Genomic DNA, 25,016 nt, shown 5'->3' with positions numbered 1-25,016 from the left:
CTCAGATTGTTCTGGCAATTCTCACATAGAAACTTCATTTGGAGGAAGTAAGTGTGACTTGCTTTTTACATTTGTATCACAATTTATTTAATAAAAAAGTATGTATCTTGATGAAAGGGGCTATTTTAGACCTCTTTTAGACCTACAGTATATGATCTGTACATGAAACAGTCAGACAACATCTTGGTGTCATTATACTCCTTATAGTGTGCTCTAATCTGATTCTAGACCAAATTTCACACAGAACAAGGAGACGTTTTTTAGATTTATTTTTTTTAGCTTTATTTAACTAGACAAGTCAGTTAAGAACAAATTCTTATTTACAATGACGGCCTATACCGGCCAAACCCGGACGACGCTGGGCCACTTGTGCGCCGCCCTATGGGACTCCCAATCACGGCCGGTTGTGATACAACCTGGATTCGAACCAGGGTGTATGTAATGACACCTCTAGCACTGAGATGCAGTGCCTTAGACCGCTGTGCCCATTTTCAAGATGGCCGCCATTTATTTCAATGGGAGGAACTGCATCAAATATTATTTATTATATTGACAAGATATTAGAGTGACTGCTCCAACAATGGAAATACATGTCTTCAACGATGAAAGGCAGGCGAGATCAGGTGGGACCATTCTAGCCAATGTGAGGGCACCAGGGCAGCTATGCTCTGAACTACTGGCACAACTAAGTCGTTTTTTTTTCAAAGTTGGCGGAATGCCACATGCATCCACTTATTAGTACATTTGTAACAGTCTAAACATTACGAAACGTCTATTAGATCAAATAAACCATGTTATTCGACACGCTCTCATAGACCTCCATACAAAAAAGGGCTTATCTGATTGGTAGTCCCATAGGGCTGCGCACAACTGGCCCAGCGTCGTCCGGGTTTGGCCGGTGTAGGCCGTCATTGTAAATAAGAATTTGTTCTTAACTGACTTGCCTAATTAAATAAAGGTTAAATAAATAAAACATTAACAAAATGTGTAAAGAACTGCACAGCTGCTGGGTTTTTCATGCTCACCAGTTTCCTGTGTGTATCAAGAATGTTCCACCAACCAAAGGACATCCAGCCAACTTGACACAAATGTGGGAAGCATTGGAGTCAACATGGGCCAGCATCCCTGTGGAATGCTTTTGTCACCTCGTAGAGTCCATGCCCCGACAAATTGAAGCTGTTCTGAGGGCAAAAGGGGGCGCAACTCAATATTAGGAAGGTGTTCCTAATGTTTTGTACACTCAGTGTACAACAGACTATGACAGGTGGCTATATAAAACTATAAACAGATACGCTACCAGCTTTGGATCTCTTGGACTTGTATCATTTCCCATTATAACCAATTTCCCTAAAACAAATATGTAGTTTGTTACATCGTTGTTTCAATGATGAGTCAGTCTAAGTAAATCATTAGATCTGAAGGCAAAAATGTACCAAATCCCATGGTTTTTAAGAGATCCAATAGAATGTTGTTTGTTTGATACAGTCATTTTCAATGAGCATGTGAACATTCCAACTTGTCTCAACATTCCTTTATCAGCCTGCGAAAATTCTATTGCATAGACTCCCATACAACAAAATATATAAAGATGTGAAAAACATAGAACAAATGAATGCCATCAAACCTTTGACACCTCAAAGTGGACACATTTTTGGTCTGGCCCATTGACTATTCGCTGTAGATATATGAGCCTAAAAGGGAACACACCATGTCCTATTGTAAAATCTTGGTGAACAAAATGTATACATTGGTCTCATATGTCCATCTTTTCTCTAATGTATAGACAAAGGTTTTATGCTTTAGGTTTTTAATAGAAGTCTGTGGTTTTAGGAGATCAATAATCATGAAGTAAAGGAGACGAGGAGAGGAAGAAAGTCATTTAAGAATGTTGAAACACGCCCCTGAGCATCACGGAAGTGCGTGCAAGTAATGTCATATGACTTGTTCAGAACGAGAAATAAAATGTTGCTGATCCGTGGATAAAAGTGGACCTAAACGGTGAATGATATCCAAAGCAAACACGGTAATATTGACCCTATGTATTTTTTACATATTTTTGTTTTTGTAATTGATCGTCGGTTTGCAGGTAATAACTTTGTGTAGAGAAAATCGTACCGTCGTTAGCTAACGTTACAGCTTAAGTATTCATCACGAGTGGTGACTAACGTTAGCTAGGATGGCTAACGCGAACTAGACAGAGACATGCGACAAACTAGCCAAATAAAATAAATGCAAACTGGTGTTAGCTGACGGTTCTCATCACCCCCCCCCCCCCCCCCCCCCCCTTAGTTACTAAAGAGATAAACAAGCACACGCTGAAGGATGGCTGATCAGTTTCAGAATCATCTTCCTTCCTCCCTTTATTAACAGGAGGATACTTAATACCAGCCTATTAGCTGCATACTAGCCTTCGTCTTCTTGTTTCCACAGAAATGGAGGAGATAAGAATATCTCCTGATTACAACTGGTTCAGAAGCACAGTGCCACTGAAAAAAGTAAGCAAAAACACCATATCGCACTCCACAATAGCCTAGCTAGCTTTATCACTACAGTTGATTCAGTTGCATAGCCCGTATGAACTCAATACAGTAATATTTAATTGAACTGTTATACTATATATCTTCAGTTTGTTGACATTGACGAGTCCAACACCACAGTATTCTTAAATATCCCTTCCATTGATGTGATCCCATCTAGAAACACAGTTCTTTGTTATAGAATTTGCTATAATATTACATGGAATGTTTTGCATTTATGGGATGTACATTAATGTTTCACCTCTGTATCATCTCTCTAGATTATAGTGGACGACGATGACAGCAAGGTGTGGTCCTTGTATGACGCAGGCCCAAAGAGCATCAGGTGTCCCATCATATTCCTTCCCCCTGTGAGTGGGACAGCAGAGGTGTTCTTCCAGCAGGTCTTAGCCCTGACAGGCTGGGGCTACAGAGTCATCTCAGTGAGTCACTGTGAAAGAACACCTTTATGGCTTGTAATATCTTCAATTCATTAAGATATTCATCATCCACAGTCAAATGACCAAGGCACTTCTTTTGGAGTATTAGATACACCAGACTGGGTCCACTCTACAGGCTATGTGATGCTGATTTATTCAGTGTTCCAGGGCAAAGCAAACATTTTGGCTGTTAGGCCATCCTCTGTGTTTGGAATTTAAAATGAAAAGCCTTTTATATGAAGAACTTTGGTAAAACTGTATTGGGACTGTATGGTGAGAATTTAGAATTGATCAGTAATGGATGAAAGCACACGTCTAACGAATGCTGGTATTTTGATATTTGACCTACACAGTTAATATAACTAATATAACAGTAAGACAAGCAAAACTGAGGAGTGTAATTAAGTCTAATACTTTTATAAGCATCTTTATGAAGCTGGTATATCGTTTTAATTGTGCTATAGGTTCATAAAGGTGTTTTTAGATTTTTATTGACCAAATAGTAAGAGGGAATGGCAGTGGGGAAAGATAGAGGGAGGTTGTGTGAAAGGGCAGTAGGCTGGATTTGATCCCATGCCGATACTAAAGACGCATGCTGGAGGCTTTACCTCTAGACCAGCCAGAGTACAATACAAGTCTATTCTGATGTAGGAGTAGACATCTTTCACTAGGCTATATTCCAAGTGATTTTTATTTGACCCAGGCACCATTGAATGTCATGACATTAACATCACACTGAGTGGCATAGAGTTGATTCCGGTTGCTTCTCTGTAGCTGCTAGGTTCATCTAGTGCTTTTAGCTGTTAGAGATTTGGTTTTGTTTTGTTTTAGAACTGTATGCAAAAACAAGGATAAAACACATCTGACACGGAAGAAGTTTACCCAACACAGGACCATTTTGATCTAAATGTTTAAAAAAACTAGCCCCAGGGGTTCCTAGACTGGATATATTATACAAGTTAAGGTTTATGAAACTGACTTTTTTTTTTCCCTCTCGCTTAGCTGCAGTATCCTGTGTATTGGGATCTCTTGGAGTTTTGTGATGGATTCCGGAAGCTTCTCGACCACTTGCAATTGGACAAGGTTTGTATTACCATGGAAAACTTGTAACGCTAGTCTTTTATGGTTTTACACTGGTATGACCTGGAATTATGCAAAACCGACAGCTATAATGCGGTTTTAATATAATAATATATGCCATTTAGCAGACGCTTTTCTCCAAAGTGACTTAGTCATGCGTGCATACTGCATACATTTTACGTACGGGTGGCCCCGAGAATCAAACCCACAACCCTGGCGGTGCAAGCACCATGATCTACCAACTGAGCATTACAGGACCATATTACTATATTAATGTTATTATTACATAATACATTATTACTTGTTATAAACATGTATGAGCCTTTTATAATTGTCTTATTATAATTTCTGTAGCAAATGTTCAATGTAGTCATGATCATTATGAGACATAAGGGACTTCCATTATAAGGCGTGTCATAAGCATGTATTCTAAGTACATCATAATGCATTAAGGCTTTAAGTAAAGTGTCAGCCTATTTCTATTGTTATAGGTCCATCTATTTGGTGCTTCTCTGGGCGGCTTCCTGGCCCAGAAGTTTGCAGAGCACACACACAAGTCTCCCAGAGTCCACTCTCTGATCCTGTGCAACTCCTTCAGTGACACCTCTATCTTCAACCAGACATTGACAGCCAACAGGTACAGTCCTGGGTTGTATTCCTTAAGGAACACTGTAGCAAAATGAAAACAAGCATTTCTTATTGGACAAGTCCAAGTAGTCCTGCCCTGTTTGTCTGTTTTGTTCCATTTGGTGCCTAATGAATAAGACCCTGTTTTACCCTTACCGTGCGGTGGAGGAAGAACAGGGTCGTGTTCAGTGAACAAACGTGGAGCGGTGCAGATAGAAATGCCATGAATAGAGCTGACACGATTCCTTTCTCTACATGTCAGAAAGGCAACATTTTACCCTGCTGAATGCGACCCAGGTGTTTGTCAAAACGCCAAACATAGCCTTTGTTTATGGTCTGTCATTACAAATGTAATATGTGTAACGTGTAGGCCTCCGTAGTTCATTAAAGTTACATGTTTGCCAGTCTTGTCTTTGGTTTAGCCTTACCATTTAGCTTTAAGCCACAGAAGTTTCTCTATTCTCTACCTGTAGATCCCTGTTCTGAGTCATTCATACAGGGACGCCATGTTATTTCTTGCTTTCCAGTTTTTGGTTGATGCCCGCCTTCATGTTGAAGAAGATTGTCCTAGGGAACTTCGCTAAAGGACCTGTCGACTCCAAGATGGCCGATGCAATCGACTTTATGGTCGACAGAGTAAGTTCCAGACCTCCATTAAAGGGGTAATCTGAAATTGTTTTGGTAAACAGCTGAGGGATTGTCTAGAGAAATGTAACCACTCAAATTCACAGCAGAGATGCATATTTTGGGTTTTGATGAGGTATGACAGTTACCACCTCTCTCTCTCTCTCTCTCCACCCCTTTCTCTCTCTCTTTCGCTCTCTCTCTTTCTCTCTTTCCACCCCTTTCTCTCCCCCCCTCCCTAGCTGGAGAGCCTGAACCAGGGTGAGCTAGCCTCCAGACTAACACTCAACTGTCAGAACTCCTACGTGGAGCCTCACAAGATAAAGGACCTGGCTGTCACCATTATGGATGTAGGAGGAACTGCTGTTCATTTGCAGCATTTTATTTCCATTCTTGTTTACTGTACATCTCACTTTACATATCAGTAGGGATTGGCTGTTTTGTGGCTTGTGGGTGGGTCATTGGAGCTGTAACCTGGATGTGTTCTGTGCTTATGCATATGTTGCGACTGTGTATGTGTGTAACTGTGTGTGTACTACTTGTTTGTGTGCGCGTTTCATTTGGTTTAAAGGTGTTCGACCAGAGTGCCCTGTCACACGAGGCGAAAGAGGAAATGTATAAGCTGTATCCAAATGCCAGACGGGCTCACCTCAAAACGGGTGGAAACTTCCCCTACCTGTGTAGGAGTGCTGAGGTCAACCTGTACATACAGGTGAGCACATCAGAGTTGGTAGAAAAGACACACTAACTACCATTTAAACCACCAAACTGATATGATTAATATTACACAATATATTTCATGTCAGGGGATATATATGTGATGTGACTTTCCGCTTACATTGTATTAGGAACAGAAATTCATAAGAAAGTGATGTCTGTCATCAAAATGTATTTTGTAGCACAGATGCGGCTGTTTGGGTTAGCCTGGAGAGGAAGCTGTGGCATCATCTCACCACTTTAGTATGTTTATCTTGTATAGTTCAGACTCGGCTGATGATGATAGTTTCAACTGTTCTACTCTCATACCGCTCTCACCTCAACGTGGCTAACATTTCCCAGCCTAATTGTTACCAAATATCCAAATGGAGATTCAGTGAATACAAATATCTGACATAGAATGATTAATCTCGAGGAGTCCCCCACGCTTGTCTCAAAGCAGCGAGATGGCGCTGTCCCAATCAAAACGGTGCTGAAATTATAATCTAGGTGACCACACACGACTATTGCTTTAAATTAGTATAACGGCTGGATATGACTTTGGGAGTTTCAGTATAAGCAAGAATTTGATACATGCCTTCAATTGCATTAGCCTACTTTATTCCAATATTGTCATCATTCAGTGGATCATAACTAAGGTGAGTTTCTCTATCAGCGCTTTTTCTAGGCCCAATGGCTGTTTCCTCCTGTCCTCACTCTGCTGCCGCCCGCCTCCGTCGTGTTGTTCTCAACACCACTTTATATCAGTATACAGTTTTCTAGAAAAAAAATGTATTCATTTTTTTGCCATTTAATTTCTGTGATGTCAGACCAGGCCTGGGCTCAGGCTTCAGCTCACCGGGCTTCGGTCAGACCGGGATCGAATTTCAGTTCTGATGAGAACTCTAAACTGCATTCGGGTCTCATGTGCAGTCCGGCGGTGTCAATTACGCACAAGGTTTCCATGTGAAAACCTGTTTGGATAATGTGCTATTTTATTTTTTGCCAATATTTGCTGCTGCTGCGCATGTTGTGTATTTTGTGGAATTGCTTTAGTGCGACATTGTTGTAATTTCTCAGGTCTTGTCATTTTATTTTCTCGGGAAATGTGAAGAGTTGATCCCGGCTACCAGTGTTTATTTTTAAAGTTGTATTTAACTTGGCAGGTCATTAAAGTCGTGACAGAAAGAGTGGTAACCCCACACTGTTGAATGTTCTAACAATTCTCAGACTTGTACATCTAGTAGTGTAGCCTCGTTAATGTACTAAACACATGGGGGTTTGTGATGAATCCAGCAGTGCAGGCTCCTGCACATTTCTTATTGCCATTTCATTGTTACTACTATGGTGCTATTTCTATGGAAACAACCTTAAACGGTCATAGGCCACAAGCATCACTATGTACCATTTGGTACCACATAGTTACCAATTGTGCTGACTTCTTGGATGTAAGTCAAGTATCCATTGTTGGTACATAGTTACTACTGTAGTTAGTTAATACCAATGTACATTCCAAGTACTAGCTGGAAATCAGGCTGTAAAAGAAAGATTTGTGTCTGTATCTCCAACCACCAGATTGTTGTCTATCTTGAATAGCACCACTAAACATAGTCAAACACTTGATACCACAGCTTCCTCTCCAGGCTAACCCAACCAGCTGCATCTGTGCTACAAGAGGTTTTGATCACTGACATCCCTTGTTAATCCCTAGTGTCAAGTGTTTGACTATGTTTTAAGTGGCGCTTTTCAAGATTGTCTGTCTGGTGTTTGGAGATGCAGCCAAAAATGTTTATTTCCAGCTAGTACTTGGAATGTACATTGGTATTAACTAACTACAGTAGTAACTATGTACCAACAATGGATACTTGACTTACATCCAAGAAGTCAGCATAATTGGTAACTATGGGGTACCAAATGGTACATAGTGATGCTTGTGGCCTATGACCGTTTAAGGTTGTTTCCATAGAAATAGCACCATAGTAGTAACAATGAAATGGCAATAAGAAATGTGCAGGAGCCTGCACTGCTGGATTCATCACAAACCCCCATGTGTTTAGTACATTAACGAGGCTACACTACTATATGTACAAGTCTGAGAATTGTTAGAACATTCAACAGTGTGGGGTTACCGCTCTTTCTGTCATGACTGTACTTATTGTACCTGCTAGTTAGCCTTGTACCATCATCCTGATCTCAAGCTTACATTCTGTAAGGATGGTCATGAGGCTTCCTGCAAGTAACTTCATATGGACTATTTCTGAACATGTTCTCTCTGTCTCGATCCCTCTCCTCAGATTCACCTGCGGCAGTTCCACGGGACGCGGTACGCCGCCATCAACTCGGACATGGTGAGCGCCGAGGAGCTGGAGGTGCAGAAGAGCCACCTGGTGAATAGCGCCAACGACCAATGACGAGACTATGTTACCCAGCACCCTCTCCTCTCTCCCAGCTCTGACCGACAGGCCAGAACCATAGAATCGGATTGGCTGATTCTGATTCTGTGGGGCAGAACTATGGGAACTACGTTTCCCTGACCAGCAAAACAGCCAAGAAAATGTCAACCATAAAAATTAGAATGACTGAATTCTATTTCTGTATTTCTATGATCTCAACCATCATCACCACCCAGTCGCCACTACTGGTCACACACACGGATCTATGGATCCACTTGTTAAAAAAGGTAATCTCTTCACCTGATCTCCTTTCTGTTTTTTCTACGATATTGAATACAATCAATCCACAAGTTGAACTGATACTATTTTTACTTTACAGTTAAAATATATTTTAATATCACTGTTACTGTAAATAGAGCGTAATTGGCTACGTTGCTTTGAGAGAAGAAACGCCATACGATGCCATGTTATGAACCTTTTGCCTTATGTGATATAAATCTCATGCATTTAATTGATGTTGCACTTTTGAATTCCATGTTTTTCCTTCTATGTTTATGATTAACTCTGCCCACCGTGGCGATACTTGGTAAGCTAGAAAACCTGCACTGATTAGATATACAGCTGAGGATGTTAGTCGGGAAAAATGATGTATAATGTTATATTTCATTTGTAATTGAATAAAGCCTTCTTGAAAACATGCCCTACCATGTGGGGATTTTGTGTAATTTCAACCAACTTTCTATGCATTTATGTAGGTTGTTATACGCTGTTATGAATGCCTACATCATATTTGTGCTGGAATGATGTAAAGCACAATAAATGCATTATGCACAAGATGTCATGTTGATAGAAAGTTTTCCATGATGCCGGGGGTTGGTCTATTGTTGGAATCATCAACTACATTCAGCCACAGGATGATTCTTTTTTTCATGAGCGGATGGTCATGGGGGCCGGAACATACACTACCGATCAAAAGTTTGGGGTAACTTAGAAATGTCCATGTTTTTGAAAAAAGCACTTTTGTGTCCATTTAAAATAACATCAAATGGATCAGAAATTCAGTGTAGACATTAATAGTGTAAATTACTTTTGTAGCTGGAAACTGCTTTTTTTTATCTACATAGGTGTACAGAGGCCCATTATCAGCAACCATCACTCCTGTGTTCCGATGGCACGTTGTGTTAGCTAATCCAAGTTTATTATTTTAAAAGGCTAATTGATCATTAGAAAACCCTTTTGCAATTATGTTAGCACAGTGAAACTGTTGTTCTGATTAAAGAAGCAATAAAACTGCCCTTTAGACTAGTTGAATATCTGGAGCATCAGCATTTGTGGGTTTAATTACAGGCTCAAAATGGCCAGAAACAAAGAACTTTCTTCTGAAACTCGTCAGTCTATTCTTCTGAGAAATGACGTCTATTCCATGCGAGAAATTGGCAAGAAACTGAAGATCTGGTACAACGCTGTGTACTACTCCCTCCACAGAACAGCGCAAACTGGCTCTAACCAGAATAGAAAGAGGAGTGGGAGGCTCCGGTGCACAACTGAGCAAGAGGACAAGTACATTAGAGTGTCTAGTTTGAGAAACAGACGCCTCACAAGTCCTCAACTGGCAGCTTCATTAAATAGTACCCTCAAAACACCAGTCTCAACGTCAACAGTGAAGAGGTGACTCCGGGATGCTGGCCTTCTAGGCAGAGTTCCTCTGTCCACTGTCTGTGTTCTTTTGCCCATCTTAATATTTTCTTTTTTTATTATTGGCCAGTCTGAGATATGGCTTTTTCTTTGCAACTCTGCCTAGAAGGCCAGCATCCCGGAGTTGCCTCATTAACAATGTCTACACTGTATTTCTGATCAATTTGATACTATTTTAATGGACAAAAAATGTGCTTTTCTTTCAAAAACAAGGACATTTCTAAGCGACCCCAAACTTTTGAGCGGTAGTGTAATTACAAATAATTTGTTAACTGCAAATGAACTGCAAGAAGCCCAAACAGATATAATATTGGAATATAACATACTTTCAGACCTTGCTTATCACGTGTCTCTATTATTCGTGGAAATAATTGGGAACAGATTTACCAAATTAAAGTCAATTGAAGCTGATTTCTTGGTGTTTTTACTGTTTGTTATATTCAACAATGAAAATGCCCCAAAAAAAAAAACATTGTTCAGAAAACTTGGGAGGCCGGTACAGAAGAGAGCAATATGGAATACTTCACAACACAGCTGAAAGCAGTAAAAACAAGTGGTCTATCCCTAGTAAAACATTGAAAAACATTGAAAGAAGCATTCTGTTAATATGGCAGATGTAGAGAGAAAACATTTTTTACTTCTCAGGTATGAAAAACTGAAAATAATTAAATGGTAGAATATTTGTTTTCTTTTCAGGCATGAAAAAGATAGTGATTGTTAATTTATTATGCCCTCTTTGCCTTTTAGGCTAAACAACAAGTGGTCTTAAATGCATGGTGCCTAGATAGTTAGCCCTTGCCTTGAATATGGAAATATAATGACTCAGTAGAACATTACTTTTCATTGCACCTGCACCAGTAGAGCAACTATTTTTCACATTTACAGTGCCCCCCCCCCCCCACTACACACAAAAACTCAACATTTAATTCAGTTGAATTTAGAGAAAAACACTGACTGCTAGAGTTCTCTGTATGACAGACAGACAAACATGGATCCTTGACTGATCCGGGGTTCGAATTACAGGTTGCTGGGCACCATAACATATTAGATATATTAACATGGGTGCCTCCATAAGCAGTAAATATATACAGAACAAACATATAAACGCAACATGCAACAATTTCTAAGATTTTACTGAGTTATAGTTTATATAAGGAAATCAGTCAATTGAAATGAATGAATTAGGTCCTAATCTATGGATTTCACATGACTGGGAATACAGATATGCATCTGTTGGTCACAGATACCTTGGATCAGAAAACCAGTCAGTGTCTGGTTTTACCACCATTTGCCTCATGCAGCACGACACATCTCCTTCACATAGAGTTGATAAGGCTGTGGAATGTTGTCCCACTCCTCTTCAATGGCTGTGCGAAGTTGCTTGATATTGGCGGGAACTGGAACACACTGTCATACACGTCGATCCAGAGCATTCCAAATATGCTCAATGGGTGACATGCCTGGAGAGTATTCAGGCCATGGAAGAACTGGGAAATGTTCAGCTTCCAGGAATTGTGTATAGATCCTTGCGACATGGGGCCGCGCATAATCATGATGAAGCATGAGGTGATGGCGGCGGATGAATGGCATGACAATGGGCCTCAGGATCTCGTTTCGGTATCTCTGTGCATTCAAATTGCCATCGATAAAATGCAATTGTGTTCGTTGTCTGTAGCTTATGCCTGCCCATACCATAACCCCACCGCCACCATGGGGCTTTCTGTTCATAACGTTGACATCAGCAAACCGCTCGCTCACACAACGCCATACCTGTGGTCTGTGGTTGTGAGGCCGGTTGGACGTACTGCCAAATTCTGTCAAATTACTTTGGAGGCTTATGGACATTAAATTCTCTGGCAACAGCTCTGGTGGACATTCCTGCAGTCAGCATTCCTATTTCACGCTCCCTCAAAACATGAGACATCTGTGGCATTGTGTTGTGTGACAAATCTGCAAATTTTGGAGTGGTCTTTTATCGTTCCCAGCACAAGGTACACCTGTGTAATGATCATGCTGTTTAATCAGCTTCTTGATATGCCACACCTGTCAGGCAGATGGATTATCTTGGCAAAGGAGAAAGGATCACTAACAGGGATGTAAACAAATTTGTGCAGAAAATCTGAGAGAAATATGATTTTTGCGCATATGGAACATTTCTGGGATCATTTATTTCAGCTCATTAAACATGGGACCAACACTTTACATGTTGCATTTATATTTTTGTTCAGTGTGTTAACTTTATTCAGACACAATTTTTAGTTTTGAACCCTGGAATGGGCATTTATTCCTGCAGTATATCAGTGTGTTTCAGGATGGACTTGTTCACATGGCGGTGCATTTCTTGGGAGAGCTTGTGTCTGCATTTGCCTTCTGTCTGATGCTTTCTGTTGAAAAAGAAAAAGGAAACTTCTTTGTTCATTCAAGTTGACCTACGGGCTACGGACCATTACTGGTAGAGATGATAAAAGATTGTCAAACCAGCATTTAATGTACTTATGTAATTAATAACCACAATATCAGTGGTGGAAAAAGTACTAAATTGTCATACTTGAGTAAAAGTACAAGTAAATACTATACATCAAGTTCCTAATATTAAGCAAACCAGATGATACATTTTTCTGGTTTTAAAAATGTACAGACAGCCAGGGGCACACTCCAAAACTCAGACATAATTTATAAACGCAATATTTGTGTTTAGTGAGTCCGCCAGAAAAGAGGCAGTAGGGATGAAAATGCATTATATTGGTACGTGAATTGGATTATATTGCTGTCCTACCTGAGCACTCGAAATGTGACCAGTGCTTTTGGGTGACAGGGACAATGTATGGGAGTAAAAAGTACATATTTGCTTAAGGACTGTATTAGAATAAAAGTAAAAGTTGTCAACAATATAAATAATAAAGTAAAGTACAGATACCCTTTCAAAGTACAGAAATACAGCCGGTATGATGAATTTTGTATCACATGATGCAAAACGCAGCATCGTATGATGAAAAACACAGCATCACATGATGCAAAACACAGCATCGTATGATGAAAAATGCATCTTACCGGCTGTATTTCTGTACTTTTATATATCATGAAAACTTCATTGCTGACATGCAAAACGTTTTAGGACTATATCAACAATGGGCTAATGAAAGAAATACCAAAAGATAGAGTAGTTTAAGTAGTACTTCAAAGTATTTTTAATTAGTTACTTTACACCACTGCATAATATGGTCATAAAGCTTTTGGACAACTACCTTCCCCAGGCTAGACAGCAGTGTGGTCTAGAGGGAAGCTGGGCAGTGTTCAGTAGGCATGAAATGAGCGACAATAATAGGACAGTACAGTCCGATAAGAACATCCATTGTTGTTTTTGATGAAAAAAAGTTTTTCGCCCATTGTGCCTATTAAAGACAACCCCTGGTGCTCAGGTTCGAATACCTGATGGGTGTTGACTCCCGTCCCCCGTTCCATTGACTCACCAGCTAGGTCGGTCCTGGAGATCCCCGCCAGTCCCTCATACAGGCCTTTGATTGGGTTCTCCCCTGCGATGACTACTCCATGCAGCCAGATCAGCAACATACGGTGCCCATGCTCCTTGAAGCTCTTTGTACCTAACATATGTGAATGTCATAAGAGAGTTATCATATAAAATAGGTGGGCTACAATAAGGACAGTTCTGGGCTTAAGTGCCTTGCTCAAGGGCACAACGGCAGGAGATGGTACCTGGGATCTGTCAATTAACCCTCTAGGTTGAACCAGCAACCCTCTGGCTACTGGTCAGCCTCTCTAACCTAAAGGCTAGTTGCCCACCCAGGCTGCTAACTCCTTATTCCTTAGGCTCTTTGGTGTTTGCAGATCTGAAGGAATCATATGAATGTAAGCAATATGGTGGAAGCTCCCTTAAAATCAGATAGAAAGCTAGATGGAAAAATCTCATTTTCACTTAGACCTATGTGATTGCTTCAGATCTGAAAATTACAACGAGCTAGGCTCTGGGGGTTATTTCTAGACCAAGCCAATGCCTCACCTGTCCACTGCTGCTCTATTGAGCGTATGTGGGCATCCGTGAAGCCCCAGTGCTGTGCGAGGCTCTTCCACTCCCCGCGGGACAGGTCTTTGGTGGCCAGCCTCCACGTGACAGAGCGCAGGTGCTGGGTCTCCACCTGGTGGTCCTGCTTAAAGCTCAGCTGCTTCCCCAGCCACGAATCACTATCGCTAATCACGTTGTCCTGGTACACAAAGAAAGGGTGTGTGTTTGAGATTGACTGTATTGCAGTTGGGCTGAGAAGCAGACTGCTATTTGATTCTGAAATACTAAAACACTCATTCCGGAATCGTGATGATCTGGTACAGCTGCGAAGCCCTAAAGTAGTCGATCTCAACATGCACAAAGTAGAGCTGCAGGCGCTACCTTGCAGTTCAATGATGGAAAGAGTTTTTACATTTGCCTTTAAATATGAACGTACCTTTTCCCACTTGTAAAACCGGTCTGCTTTGATGATCATGTCCACTAAGATGACATGGTTTCCTCTGGCTGCCACCTCCAGAGAAGTCTTCCCCTGCTGAGAATACCAACACACAGCCACAACACTGGATTCAATATGACACACAGTACACCACCTGGGTCCTGGGTCCAGTTCATTAGCACTAATTCACCTGGGTCCAGTTCATTAGCACTAATTAACCTGGGTCCAGTTCTTTAGCACTAATTCACCTGGGTCCTGGGTCCAGTTCATTAGCACTAATTCACCTGGGTTCTGAGTCCAGTTCATTAGCACTAATTCACCTGGGTCCAGTTCTTTAGCACTAATTCACCTGGGTCCTGAGTCCTGTTCATTAGCACTAATTCACCTGGGTCCTGTTCATTAGCACTAATTCACCTGGGTCCTGTTCTTTAGCACTAATTCACCTGGGTCCTGTTCATTAGCACTAATTCACCTGGGTCCTGTTCATTAGCACTAATTCACCTGGGTCCAGTTCTTTAGCACTAATTCACCTGGGTCCTGGGTCCAGTTCATTAGCACAAATTCACCTGGGTTCTGAGTCCAGTTCATTAGCACTAATTCACCTGGGTCCAGTTCTTTAGCACTAATTCACCTGGGTCCTGAGTCCTGTTCATTAGCACTAATTCACCTGGGTCCTGTTCTTTAGCACTAATTCACCTGGGTCCTGTTCATTAGCACTAATTCACCTGGGTCCTGTTCATTAGCACTAATTCACCTGGGTCCTGGGTCCAGTTCATTAGCACTAATTCTCCTGGGTCCTGTTCATTAGCACTAATTCACCTGGGTCCTGGGTCCAGTTCATTAGCACTAATTCACCTGGGTCCTGTTCATTAGCACTAATTCTCCTGGGTCCTGTTCATTAGCACTAATTCACCTGGGTCCTGTTCATTAGCACTAATTCACCTGGGTCCAGTTCATTAGCACTAATTCACCTGGGTCCAGTTCATTAGCACTAATTCACCTGGGTCCTGTTCATTAGCACTAATTCTCCTGGGTCCTGGGTCCAGTTCATTAGCACTAATTCACCTGGGTCCTGTTCATTAGCACTAATTCTCCTGGGTCCTGGGTCCAGTTCTTTAGCACTAATTCACCTGGGTCCTGTTCATTAGCACTAATTCACCTGGGTCCTGGGTCCAGTTCATTAGCACTAATTCACCTTGGTCTGTTCATTAGCACTAATTCACCTGGGTCCTGGGTCCAGTTCATTAGCACTAATTCACCTGGGTCCTGGGTCCAGTTCATTAGCACTAATTCACCTGGGTCCTGGGTCCAGTTCATTAGCACTAATTCACCTGGGTCCAGTTCTTTAGCACTAATTCTCCTGGGTCCTGGGTCCAGTTCATTAGCACTAATTCACCTGGGTCCTGTTCATTAGCACTAATTCTCCTGGGTCCTGGGTCCAGTTCATTAGCACTAATTCACCTGGGTCCTGTTCATTAGCACTAATTCTCCTGGGTCCTGGGTCCAGTTCATTAGCACTAATTCACCTGGGTCCTGTTCATTAGCACTAATTCACCTGGGTCCTGGGTCCAGTTCATTAGCACTAATTCACCTGGGTCCTGTTCATTAGCACTAATTCACCTGGGTCCTGGGTCCAGTTCATTAGCACTAATTCACCTGGGTCCTGTTCATTAGCACTAATTCACCTGGGTCCTGGGTCCAGTTCATTAGCACTAATTCGGGGGGAAACAGTGAAATGAGAGGTACTACTTAAACTTGTCTAATAAGAAATACTTGTTATTGTTTTCTGTTGCAAAATGTTTTTCTCCGGTGTGCTCTGATTAACAGGATCCTGGCATAGTCTTCAGACTGGAATTCAATAATGCTTGAGTCCTTTAAACACACGCTAACTGGAGTAGGGGAAATGATTTCATTAAACCAGTGAGACACTGGCTGGTCCCATACTACCCAAAGAGCCCATGAGATGTTAACCTAGTCTCAGGGCTATTACGCACAGGAGGAAGTGTCTGCTGTGCCAGACTGATGGGATTTGAAAATAGAAGCTTTCTTAGAAATTGTGCTTAAATGTGTTGGGATGTCTGATGTTAAATGTTTGTATTATATGAGGTTATTTTAATACACAGCATTGTTTCCAATGCAATTTTACCACCAAGGAAAATAAAGTTGACATTATTGAATCTTTATTGCAAGTGTGACTGTAAGTGAAACACATTATCGGTATTGATACGATTTAGATACCATATCTTTAGTGATTGATACCCTCAATCAGTTGTCCAACCACATTGGAAATTAGATAACACATTTCAAGAGGTTTTTATCCACACTTTATTAACAATCCATTACAAATCCCACATACAGGCGTTCTTGTTTGCTCCGTCATGTTTTAATGGATCACTTCTAAAGGTAAATAAAAAACAAGATAAAAAATGACCCTTTAAAATTAGATTAAATCAAATACCTTATCCAGTAGTTTGAGGTTAACCCCAGCTATGAGGATCATCTCAGCGATGTCCTGTCTTCCATGCTCTGCTGCGATGTGCAGGGCTGTCTGGAGCCTCTGTAAGGAAGGAGGGAGAGAGGGAAGGGGGGGAGAAAAAGAAAGGGAGAAAGAACGAGAGAGTGAGACAGAGAAAGAGAGAGGGGAAAAAGAAAGAGATAGATGAATTAGGTCATTAGTGTTACAAGTGTTATGGCAGTATACTGTACAGTAAGTAGCCTTCTGTTCTATGGTCTTTACCTCAATGCTAATGTAAACAAACATCAAACACAGATCACAGCCAACTCATGATGGGTTATCACGCAACACGATGACTCAGAATCCATACAGACACTTTAAGGTACACGATGCTGTCACGCCCTGACCTTAGAGAGACGTTTTATTTCCTCTATTTTGGTTAGGTCAGGGTGTGATGTGGGGTGGGCATTCTATGTTGTGTATTTCTGTGTTTTGGCCGAGTATGGTTCCCAATCAGAGGCAGCTGTCTATCGTTGTCTCTGATTGGGAATCATACTTAGGCAGCCTTTACCCCCACCTGTGTCTGTGGGTAATTATTATTTCTGTGTGTTTTGTGTGCGCCTCAGTTGCGTCACGTTCTTTTCTGTTTACCTGTTTATTGTTTTGTTCGGTTTCACCTAATTAAAAGATGTGGAATTACAAGCACTCTGCGCCTTGTTTGATTTACGACAGGGAGTTTGAAGATAGTGTCACAACGTCTACAGAAGGTGGCGCCTCTCCCCGTTCGGGCGGCGCACGGCGGTCGTCGTCGCCGGCCTACTAGCTGCCACCGATCTCCTTTTTATTTTCATTTGGTGATGTCTGTTTTATGTTAGCACCTGTTTTGTGTTAGTTCATTAGTGGGGGTATTTAGTCTGTCTGTTTTGGTTTGGGATTGTGCAGGATTATTTGTGTCATTGTATTGTAGATTGGGGATTTGAGTTTTCCTCTGCCGTTCGGCGTTTGGGCTTACGGGTTTTGCTGGGCTGCGTCCCGACCCGGTTTTGGGTTATTGCAGCGAGGGAGGAACAGCGACGAGATCGGGAGTCACGGCAATGACGGAAGCCCGAGAGGCAGCTCCCAACATTTTTTGGGGGAGGCACACGGGGAGATTGGCGGAGTCAGGGTTGAGACCTGAGCCAACTCCCCGTGCTTACCGTGGGGAGTGTGTGACTGGTCAGGCACCGTGTGATGCGCGATGTATCTCCAGTGCGAATTCACAGCCCGGTTCGCTCGTTGCCGGCCCCCCGCATTCGCCGGGCTAGAGTGAGCATTCAGCCAGGAAGGGTGGTGCCAGCTCAGCGCTCCTGGTCTCCAGTACGCCTCCTCGGTCCAGGATATCCTGCGCCGGCTCCGCGCACTGTGTCGCCAGTGTGCATTCACAGCCCAGTGCGTCCTGTGCCAGCGCCCCGCATTTGCCGGGCGAAAGTAAGCATCCAGCCAGGACGGGTTATGCCAGCTCTACGCTCGAGACCTCCGGTGCGCCTCCACGGCCCAGTATATCCTCTACCTGCCCCATGCACCCGGCCTCCAGTGCGTCTCTCCAGCCTGGTACGCCCTGTGCCTACTCCACGCACCCAGTCTCCAGTGAGTCTCTCCAGCCTGGTACGCCCTGTGCCTACTCCACGCACCCAGTCTCCAGTGAGTCTCTCCAGCCTGGTACGCCCTGTGCCTACTCCACGCAGCCAGTCTCCAGTGAGTCTCTCCAGCCTGGTACGCCCTGTGCCTACTCCACGCACCCAGCCTCCAGTGTGTCTCTCCAGCCTGGTACGCCCTGTGCCTACTCCACGCACCCAGTCTCCAGTGTGTCTCTCCAGCCTGGTACGCCCTGTGGCAGCTCCACGTACCAGGCTGTCAGTACGTCTCCTCAGTCCGGTGAGCCTCCAGTGATGATCCATGGACCGAAGCCTCCAGTGATGATCCATGGCACGAAGCCTCCAGTGATGATCCATGGCCCGGAGCCTGTAGTGATGATCCATGGCACAAAGCCTCCAGTGATAATCCATGGCCCAGAGCCTGTAGTGACGATCCATGGCGCGGAACCTGTAGTGACGATCCATGGCACGGAGTCTGCAGCGACGGTCCCCTGTCCGGAGCCTCCAGCGACGTCCCCCAGTCCGGAGCCTCCGGCGACGTCCCCCAGTCCGGAGCCTCCGGCTGCGTCCCCCAGTCCGGAGCCTCCGGCTGCGTCCCCCAGTCCGGAGCCTCCGGCTGCGTCCCCCAGTCCGGCGCCTCCGGCTGCGTCCCCCAGTCCGGCGCCTCCAGCGGCGGTCCCCAGTCCGGCGCCTCCAGCGGCGGTCCCCAGTCCGGCGCCTCCAGCGGCGGTCCCCAGTCCGGAGCCTTGTGTGCGCCTCAGTTGCGTCACATTCTTTTCTGTTTACCTGTTTATTGTTTTGTTCGGTTTCACCTCATTAAAAGATGTGGAATTACAAGCACTCTGCGCCTTGTTTGGTTTACGACAGGGAGTTTGAAGATAGCGAACGTGACAATGCACCGTTGGCCTAACAAATCATTGAATGCATTGCATAGAATGTTTACATACAGTAAGGTGATTACATAACGCCCATAGAGAGTGGAAACATTACTCACATTGTCAGATATGTCCAGGTCACATTCAGAGTCTATTAGCTGCCGTACCACCTCAGTGTGATTGTTGAGCACGGCGATGTGAAGAGGGGATGTGTGTTGCTGTTCAAAACACAAGGTAAAATTAGATACACTTTGATGGTTACCACATACAACAGATGCCACGTAAATAATAATAATAATTTGTTACATTTGTAAAGTGCTTTTCATTATGCAAGAATAATCTCAATGTGCGTAAAATAAAATATCAACTAGGAAATACAGTAAAATATATATATTTTTAATGATAACATAACAAACAAGACATTTCAAAATATATAACAATATCATGAAAACAACAATAGGAGTCTAGGAATGAGTCTAGTCCAGACGATAGAGATGAGTCTCTTAAGGCCTGCTTTAGGAACGAGGCTAGTCCAGCCGATAGAGATGAGTCTAAAGGCCTGCTTTAGGAACGAGGCTAGTCCAGCCGATAGAGATGAGTCTAAAGGCCTGCTTCAGGAACGAGGCTAGTCCAGCCGATAGAGATGAGTCTTAAGGCCTGCTTTAGGAACGAAGCTAGTCCAGCCGATAGAGATGAGTCTTAAGGCCTGCTTTAGGAACGAGGCTAGTCCAGCCGATAGAGATGAGTCTTAAGGCCTGCTTCAGGAACGAGGCTAGTCCAGCCGATAGAGATGAGTCTAAAGGCCTGCTTCAGGAACGAGGCTAGTCCAGCCGATAGAGATGAGTCTTAAGGCCTGCTTCAGGAACGAGGCTAGTCCAGCCGATAGAGATGAGTCTTAAGGCCTGCTTCAGGAACGAGGCTAGTCCAGCCGATAGAGATGAGTCTTAAGGCCTGCTTCAGGAACGAGGCTAGTCCAGCCGATAGAGATGAGTCTTAAGGCCTGCTTTAAATGCACCAACAGTCTGAGCAGCTTTGAGATTGTCATTGAGGGAGTTCCAGAGGTGTGGTACGTGGGAGAAACAAAGAGGTGTAATGAGTTCGCACTCAAAAAGACGTTGCATAAAGCTTACTTCATTATTCAATGTGTTTTGTAATGTTCACTGCATCAGGGATAGCTTACACAGACGTATTCAGTAAGAACCCAATACACCTCTGTTTGTCTGAATTGGCGGGTTTTACGCACCAGCCAAGCTTCTGGGAGAGTATGATGGTTCTCTTTTGATTAGTGGTACGTGGGAGGAAAAGGCCTGTTGTACTGTAGCTTGTGGTCTTGTTTCAGACACAAACTAAAACATAGATCTATGGAGAGAACCTATTCTGCACTGAGGCACTAAAAAAACACCTTTTGTGTCTTGGGCGGATCCAGCGGTCTAAGCTGCTGCCTCCAGGACCCTACTGCTGCAGCATGGGTTTAAAACTAGCAAACTAGCATGTCAGAACACCTGTTTATTGACTCTCTCTATCCAATACAACAAACATATGAGAGGAGTGGGACTGCCCTACGACTTAAAAAATAAAATAAATAAAACACTTTTACTGAAAACGGAAAACATCAATATAGGACATGCACTGAATTATACAAACAAATGTGGCACCAATTCTCTGAGTTGGAAAAAGTTAGGACAAAGAGAAAGTGGAAAGGGGACATGGTGCAGATGCTGAACCCTACTGGTGTATTCTGAGCTGTTAGGCTTAACTAAAATACCTGGCTGTTCACTATTGTAGTATGAAAGAGGAGCTAACCAAGTTGCAATAAGTGCTACCAACTATTCCTACAGAGGAGCTAACCGATGCACAAACTAGTGCAGTATGTACAGTATGGTTGAAGGTTGGCTTGTATACTCACGCCATCCACCGTGTCTGTGTTGATGCCTGCCTCCAGTAGCAGACTGGTCTCCCTCTCAAAGCCGTGCTGGGCCACGTAGTGGAGGGCATTCATATTCTTCTGCACAGACAACAACATAGTGGGACAGGTCACAGTTCAGACTCACTAACGTACCTCTCAGTCTCACACATTAGTTGTCACTTTGACATTATACCTGTAATGATCAATGATTATCTATCTACCCAATTATCTATCTATCTTTCCATCTCAGATTCAGTCTTAAATGTAAATGTGATAATCAGGTACCACTTTAAACTAATTACAATTTACACGTCTTAACAAAGTCTTTATAAACCCTTTCTAAGACATATTTAGATGATTTAGAAATCATTTATTATCATCCATGCCTGTCTCTGCAAGAGTTTTAACATCATTGTCTTGGAAGAGAATGTCCCAGTCAGTGCATAGGCAGCACCCACTTCTAGGTGGTCCTCTGTCCATACATTTACAGCTATATGAACAGATAGATGAATGCTCTATAAAGCCTTTATAAGTTATAGTTCATTGGAAGTTGACCCTCACGTTTGTCAGGGCGTTGACATTACAGCAGGCTTCCAGCAGTAGTTTGACACATTCATAGTGACCTCCATCAGAGGACAGGTGCAGAGGTGTCAGTCCGTCCTGGAGAACCAAATATCATGTCACAACAGGCCTCCATCAGCTTTACATTCTATCAACAGAATAGGGAATAATCAACAATATAAAATAGAACAAGTAGCAGTAACCCTAATTGTTATTATAGTAAAATAGAATTTGTTATTTCCTGGCAAAATAAAGTTTAAAAGCAAAACATAAATGAATAGTTAACTTTTTTCTCTCACCATTACCCCTATAAAGTGAAGCAGGAACCACGACAGCTAAAATGCATTGAATATAAAATCTAGTTTCTGGGCTGATTTTTACCCCACACCACACCTGACACAGTGACAATATGTTCTTTACTCACTATGTTTCTCTCATCAATGTCCACTCCTGTCTCAACTAACTTCTGCAGGACCTCTTTATGTCCATGATTGGCTGCTAGATGGATGGCCATGTTTTCATCCTATACAATATATAAAAACACACCAGACATCATGTTATATTTACATGATAACATCTTAGTTACACACACACACGAAAAGTAATGCAAACACATTTTCCAAAGGTGTTTAAAGTTCATGTTTACTCTCTCGCTACTGTAACACTAGCAGAATCATGTATTCACCTATAAGTGTGTGTGTGTGTGTGTGTGTGTGTGTGTGTGTGTGTGTGTGTGTGTGTGTGTACACGTGTCAACGTCTGAACCTACCTTATCCTTGAGGCCGTGAGTGCAGCCCATACCAATGAGGAACTCAACCACCTCTAGCTGTCCATGTTCTGCAGCCAGGTGAAACGCTGTCTTCCCAGACTGACAGTAAAACAGGGAGTGAGGGATTAACTATAAGAAGATAGTAACAGTAATGACAGTAATGACAACATCACAGTATGACCAAATGACACTATGACCAAATTATAGTATGAAAGTATTGAATAACAGAGTGTCTTCTGCTCTGCCCCAAGCAGGGTTCGAACTCATAACCTCCTTCACAAACACACAAGCCAACCGTTTAAGCCAACAGAGCAAGGGACTTATCTGTCACTCTGTAAGCGACAGTTGGCTGTTGGGGGTGGGCTTGATGTCACTGATGTTCAGCCAACATGCGACAAGCAGGTTTGACATCCTAGTAAACACATCTAACATGGCACAGGATAAATAATAGGTAGCATAGTAAACCCTCAATGTATCTATTGTGCACAGAGGGTGGTGATACTGCATTAATCCAATTCTTAAAGTAAAGATTTTTTTCATTGCGTCATTATCAATTTTCCTTGTAAATCCTGTAACCAGACAGGGTTGAGACTAAAGCACAGACGGGGAGAGTATAAGGAAAGGAAAGCCCTAGAACAGTACTGGGAAAGTCCTGGGAAAGGAAAGCACTCCCAAGAAGTTCAAGGAATTTGCTAGGAAAGGTCTTTGAAAGGACTAGGAAAATGCAGAAAGCGTGCTAGTAAAGAACCGGTTGTGTGGTGTGGGGCAGTCACATTGTCCACCCTGTCCAGCAGTACGTCCTCTACTAGGTCCTCCATGATGAACTCCAGCACTCTGCTATGACCCCGCTGGGCGGCACAGTGCAGCAGGCCCAGCCCATTCTGACAGAGAGACGGATACATAACATATTATAAGTCTTATTATAATACAAAAATGAATTATAAGACAGAAATGACTGAAAGCCGCCTCAAGTGCTATGATCTGGAAAAACTTGCCCCGAACCGAGTGAGATGGAGGACATTTGTCAATGGCCTATGCTCCTCATAAGTCAAGTAAGTCAGTCAATTATTATGACATATAAATCAACTTATAGAGCATTATATTTGCAAGCTTTAAAGGCGCAATATGCAGAAATTGCTCCGCCATTGCCTGGTTGCTAAAATTGTAAAATGTTTGTGAATGTTATTTTTCAAATTAAGCTCTTTATGACAATGTATCATTCTTTGAGGGTCTAATTCCACCATAACACACTGGTCTGACACAACCCTGCAAAACACATTATGCTGGCTTGCAAAGTGATGTGTAATTCTTGGGGGAATCCAGACAGAGTAAGGATATCCTAAATTGACTGCTGGGGTAGAGAAGTTTGATTAACGAGACCTAAATCATCTAAACTGGAACAGCCATCTCAGTAACTGGTGCAATAAGTCCAACTACTAACAGATTGGGTTAGTTCAGAAAAATGTAGCATACGATTAATCAACAAACAATTCTGAAAATCAACCTGCTGAGAAATATGAAGATGATAGGTTTGGTTTTGAGCAAACATGAATTTGTAATTTTACTCAACAAGCTTGTTCAAATTCAGCTAACTTCGAGCAGTGTTTGTTGAGTGAACAAACTGTAATACATTAGCTCAACTTCTTGTCCTTTTGAAGTCCACCCAACTCACAGAGTACCCCTGATTAAGCAATTGGTTAAGCTGGCTTTTTTTTTGTGTGCATAGGCGTGAATACAAACAGCATATTGTTTGCCTGAATTCCACAAGCTATAACTAGTTACAATTAGACACAATTGTAACACAATAGACACAATTGTAACACAATAGACACAATTGTAACACAATAGACACAATTAAAACACTAAAAAACATTAAGGAAATAGCATGATGTAGTCCTATCCGCGTTTTTACATCATTAGGGGTAGGATCCGTTCCATTGAATTTGGTCAATTCATGTAATTAATTGAATGACTTACTTTGTTTTCACAGTTGAGCTTTGCTCCAGAGGCCACGAGGATCTGTAGGATCTTGAGGCGACCGAACCAGGCTGCCAGCAGCAGAGCATTCATACCAAACTGAGAAGGGACAGCAGATTGTAGAAATAGAATTAAGGCCGAGGCTGCGCGACCGAAGGTAACCCCCCCATTTTGCCCCCGTCCCGCCCCTCAGAGGTAAAGAACTGAATCATGTTCTGTTCATGTCTTACTAACACACACATTTTCTAGGTAGCTGCTGCTGTTCACTTTACTCACCCTCTTCTGGACCTGCAGCCAATTTGATCTCCATG

General features: G+C 42.6%; 2 protein-coding genes across 3 annotated transcripts in view; one reads left to right on the top strand and one right to left on the bottom strand.

Annotated features, from left to right (window-relative positions):
- The first annotated feature begins 1,900 nt into the window (after nt 1-1,900).
- LOC115166902 (maspardin) lies at nt 1,901-9,078 on the top strand. Its single transcript, XM_029720817.1, has 9 exons — nt 1,901-2,023; nt 2,431-2,495; nt 2,798-2,959; nt 3,959-4,039; nt 4,528-4,673; nt 5,191-5,299; nt 5,530-5,637; nt 5,859-5,999; nt 8,278-9,078. Exons 2-9 carry the CDS (start codon nt 2,433-2,435, stop codon nt 8,392-8,394), a joined length of 927 nt encoding a protein of 308 aa, XP_029576677.1. The 5' UTR covers nt 1,901-2,023; nt 2,431-2,432; the 3' UTR covers nt 8,395-9,078.
- A 3,143-nt stretch (nt 9,079-12,221) lies between these two features.
- The window catches only part of ankdd1a (ankyrin repeat and death domain containing 1A), a 46,867-nt gene continuing 34,072 nt past the window's right edge, over nt 12,222-25,016 (bottom strand). For both annotated transcript variants that reach the window (XM_029720807.1, XM_029720808.1), the window contains 12 exons: nt 24,706-24,804; nt 23,502-23,609; nt 22,729-22,827; nt 22,384-22,482; nt 21,960-22,058; nt 21,399-21,497; nt 19,612-19,710; nt 16,987-17,085; nt 14,529-14,624; nt 14,090-14,291; nt 13,542-13,673; nt 12,222-12,455 (listed from right to left, as the gene is read on the bottom strand). In XM_029720807.1, coding sequence (XP_029576667.1) covers nt 12,394-12,455; nt 13,542-13,673; nt 14,090-14,291; nt 14,529-14,624; nt 16,987-17,085; nt 19,612-19,710; nt 21,399-21,497; nt 21,960-22,058; nt 22,384-22,482; nt 22,729-22,827; nt 23,502-23,609; nt 24,706-24,804 — 1,293 coding nt within the window. In that variant the 3' untranslated portion in view covers nt 12,222-12,393. The remainder of the gene's footprint in view (nt 12,456-13,541; nt 13,674-14,089; nt 14,292-14,528; nt 14,625-16,986; nt 17,086-19,611; nt 19,711-21,398; nt 21,498-21,959; nt 22,059-22,383; nt 22,483-22,728; nt 22,828-23,501; nt 23,610-24,705; nt 24,805-25,016) is intronic.

Source organism: Salmo trutta, chromosome 29, assembly GCF_901001165.1.
Source record: "Salmo trutta chromosome 29, fSalTru1.1, whole genome shotgun sequence".
Classification (NCBI taxonomy): domain Eukaryota; kingdom Metazoa; phylum Chordata; class Actinopteri; order Salmoniformes; family Salmonidae; genus Salmo; species Salmo trutta.
This window is presented reverse-complemented; position numbering and strand designations above follow the sequence as displayed.

Bases quoted from the DNA above. Each gene is read 5' to 3' on its own strand.
- LOC115166902 (XM_029720817.1), top strand. From the start codon at position 2,433: ATGGAGGAGATAAGAATATCTCCTGATTACAACTGGTTCAGAAGCACA. The intron at 2,496-2,797 runs GTAAGCAAAAAC...TCATCTCTCTAG, and splicing joins GCACAGTGCCACTGAAAAAA to ATTATAGTGGACGACGATGA. The intron at 4,040-4,527 runs GTTTGTATTACC...CTATTGTTATAG, and splicing joins ACCACTTGCAATTGGACAAG to GTCCATCTATTTGGTGCTTC.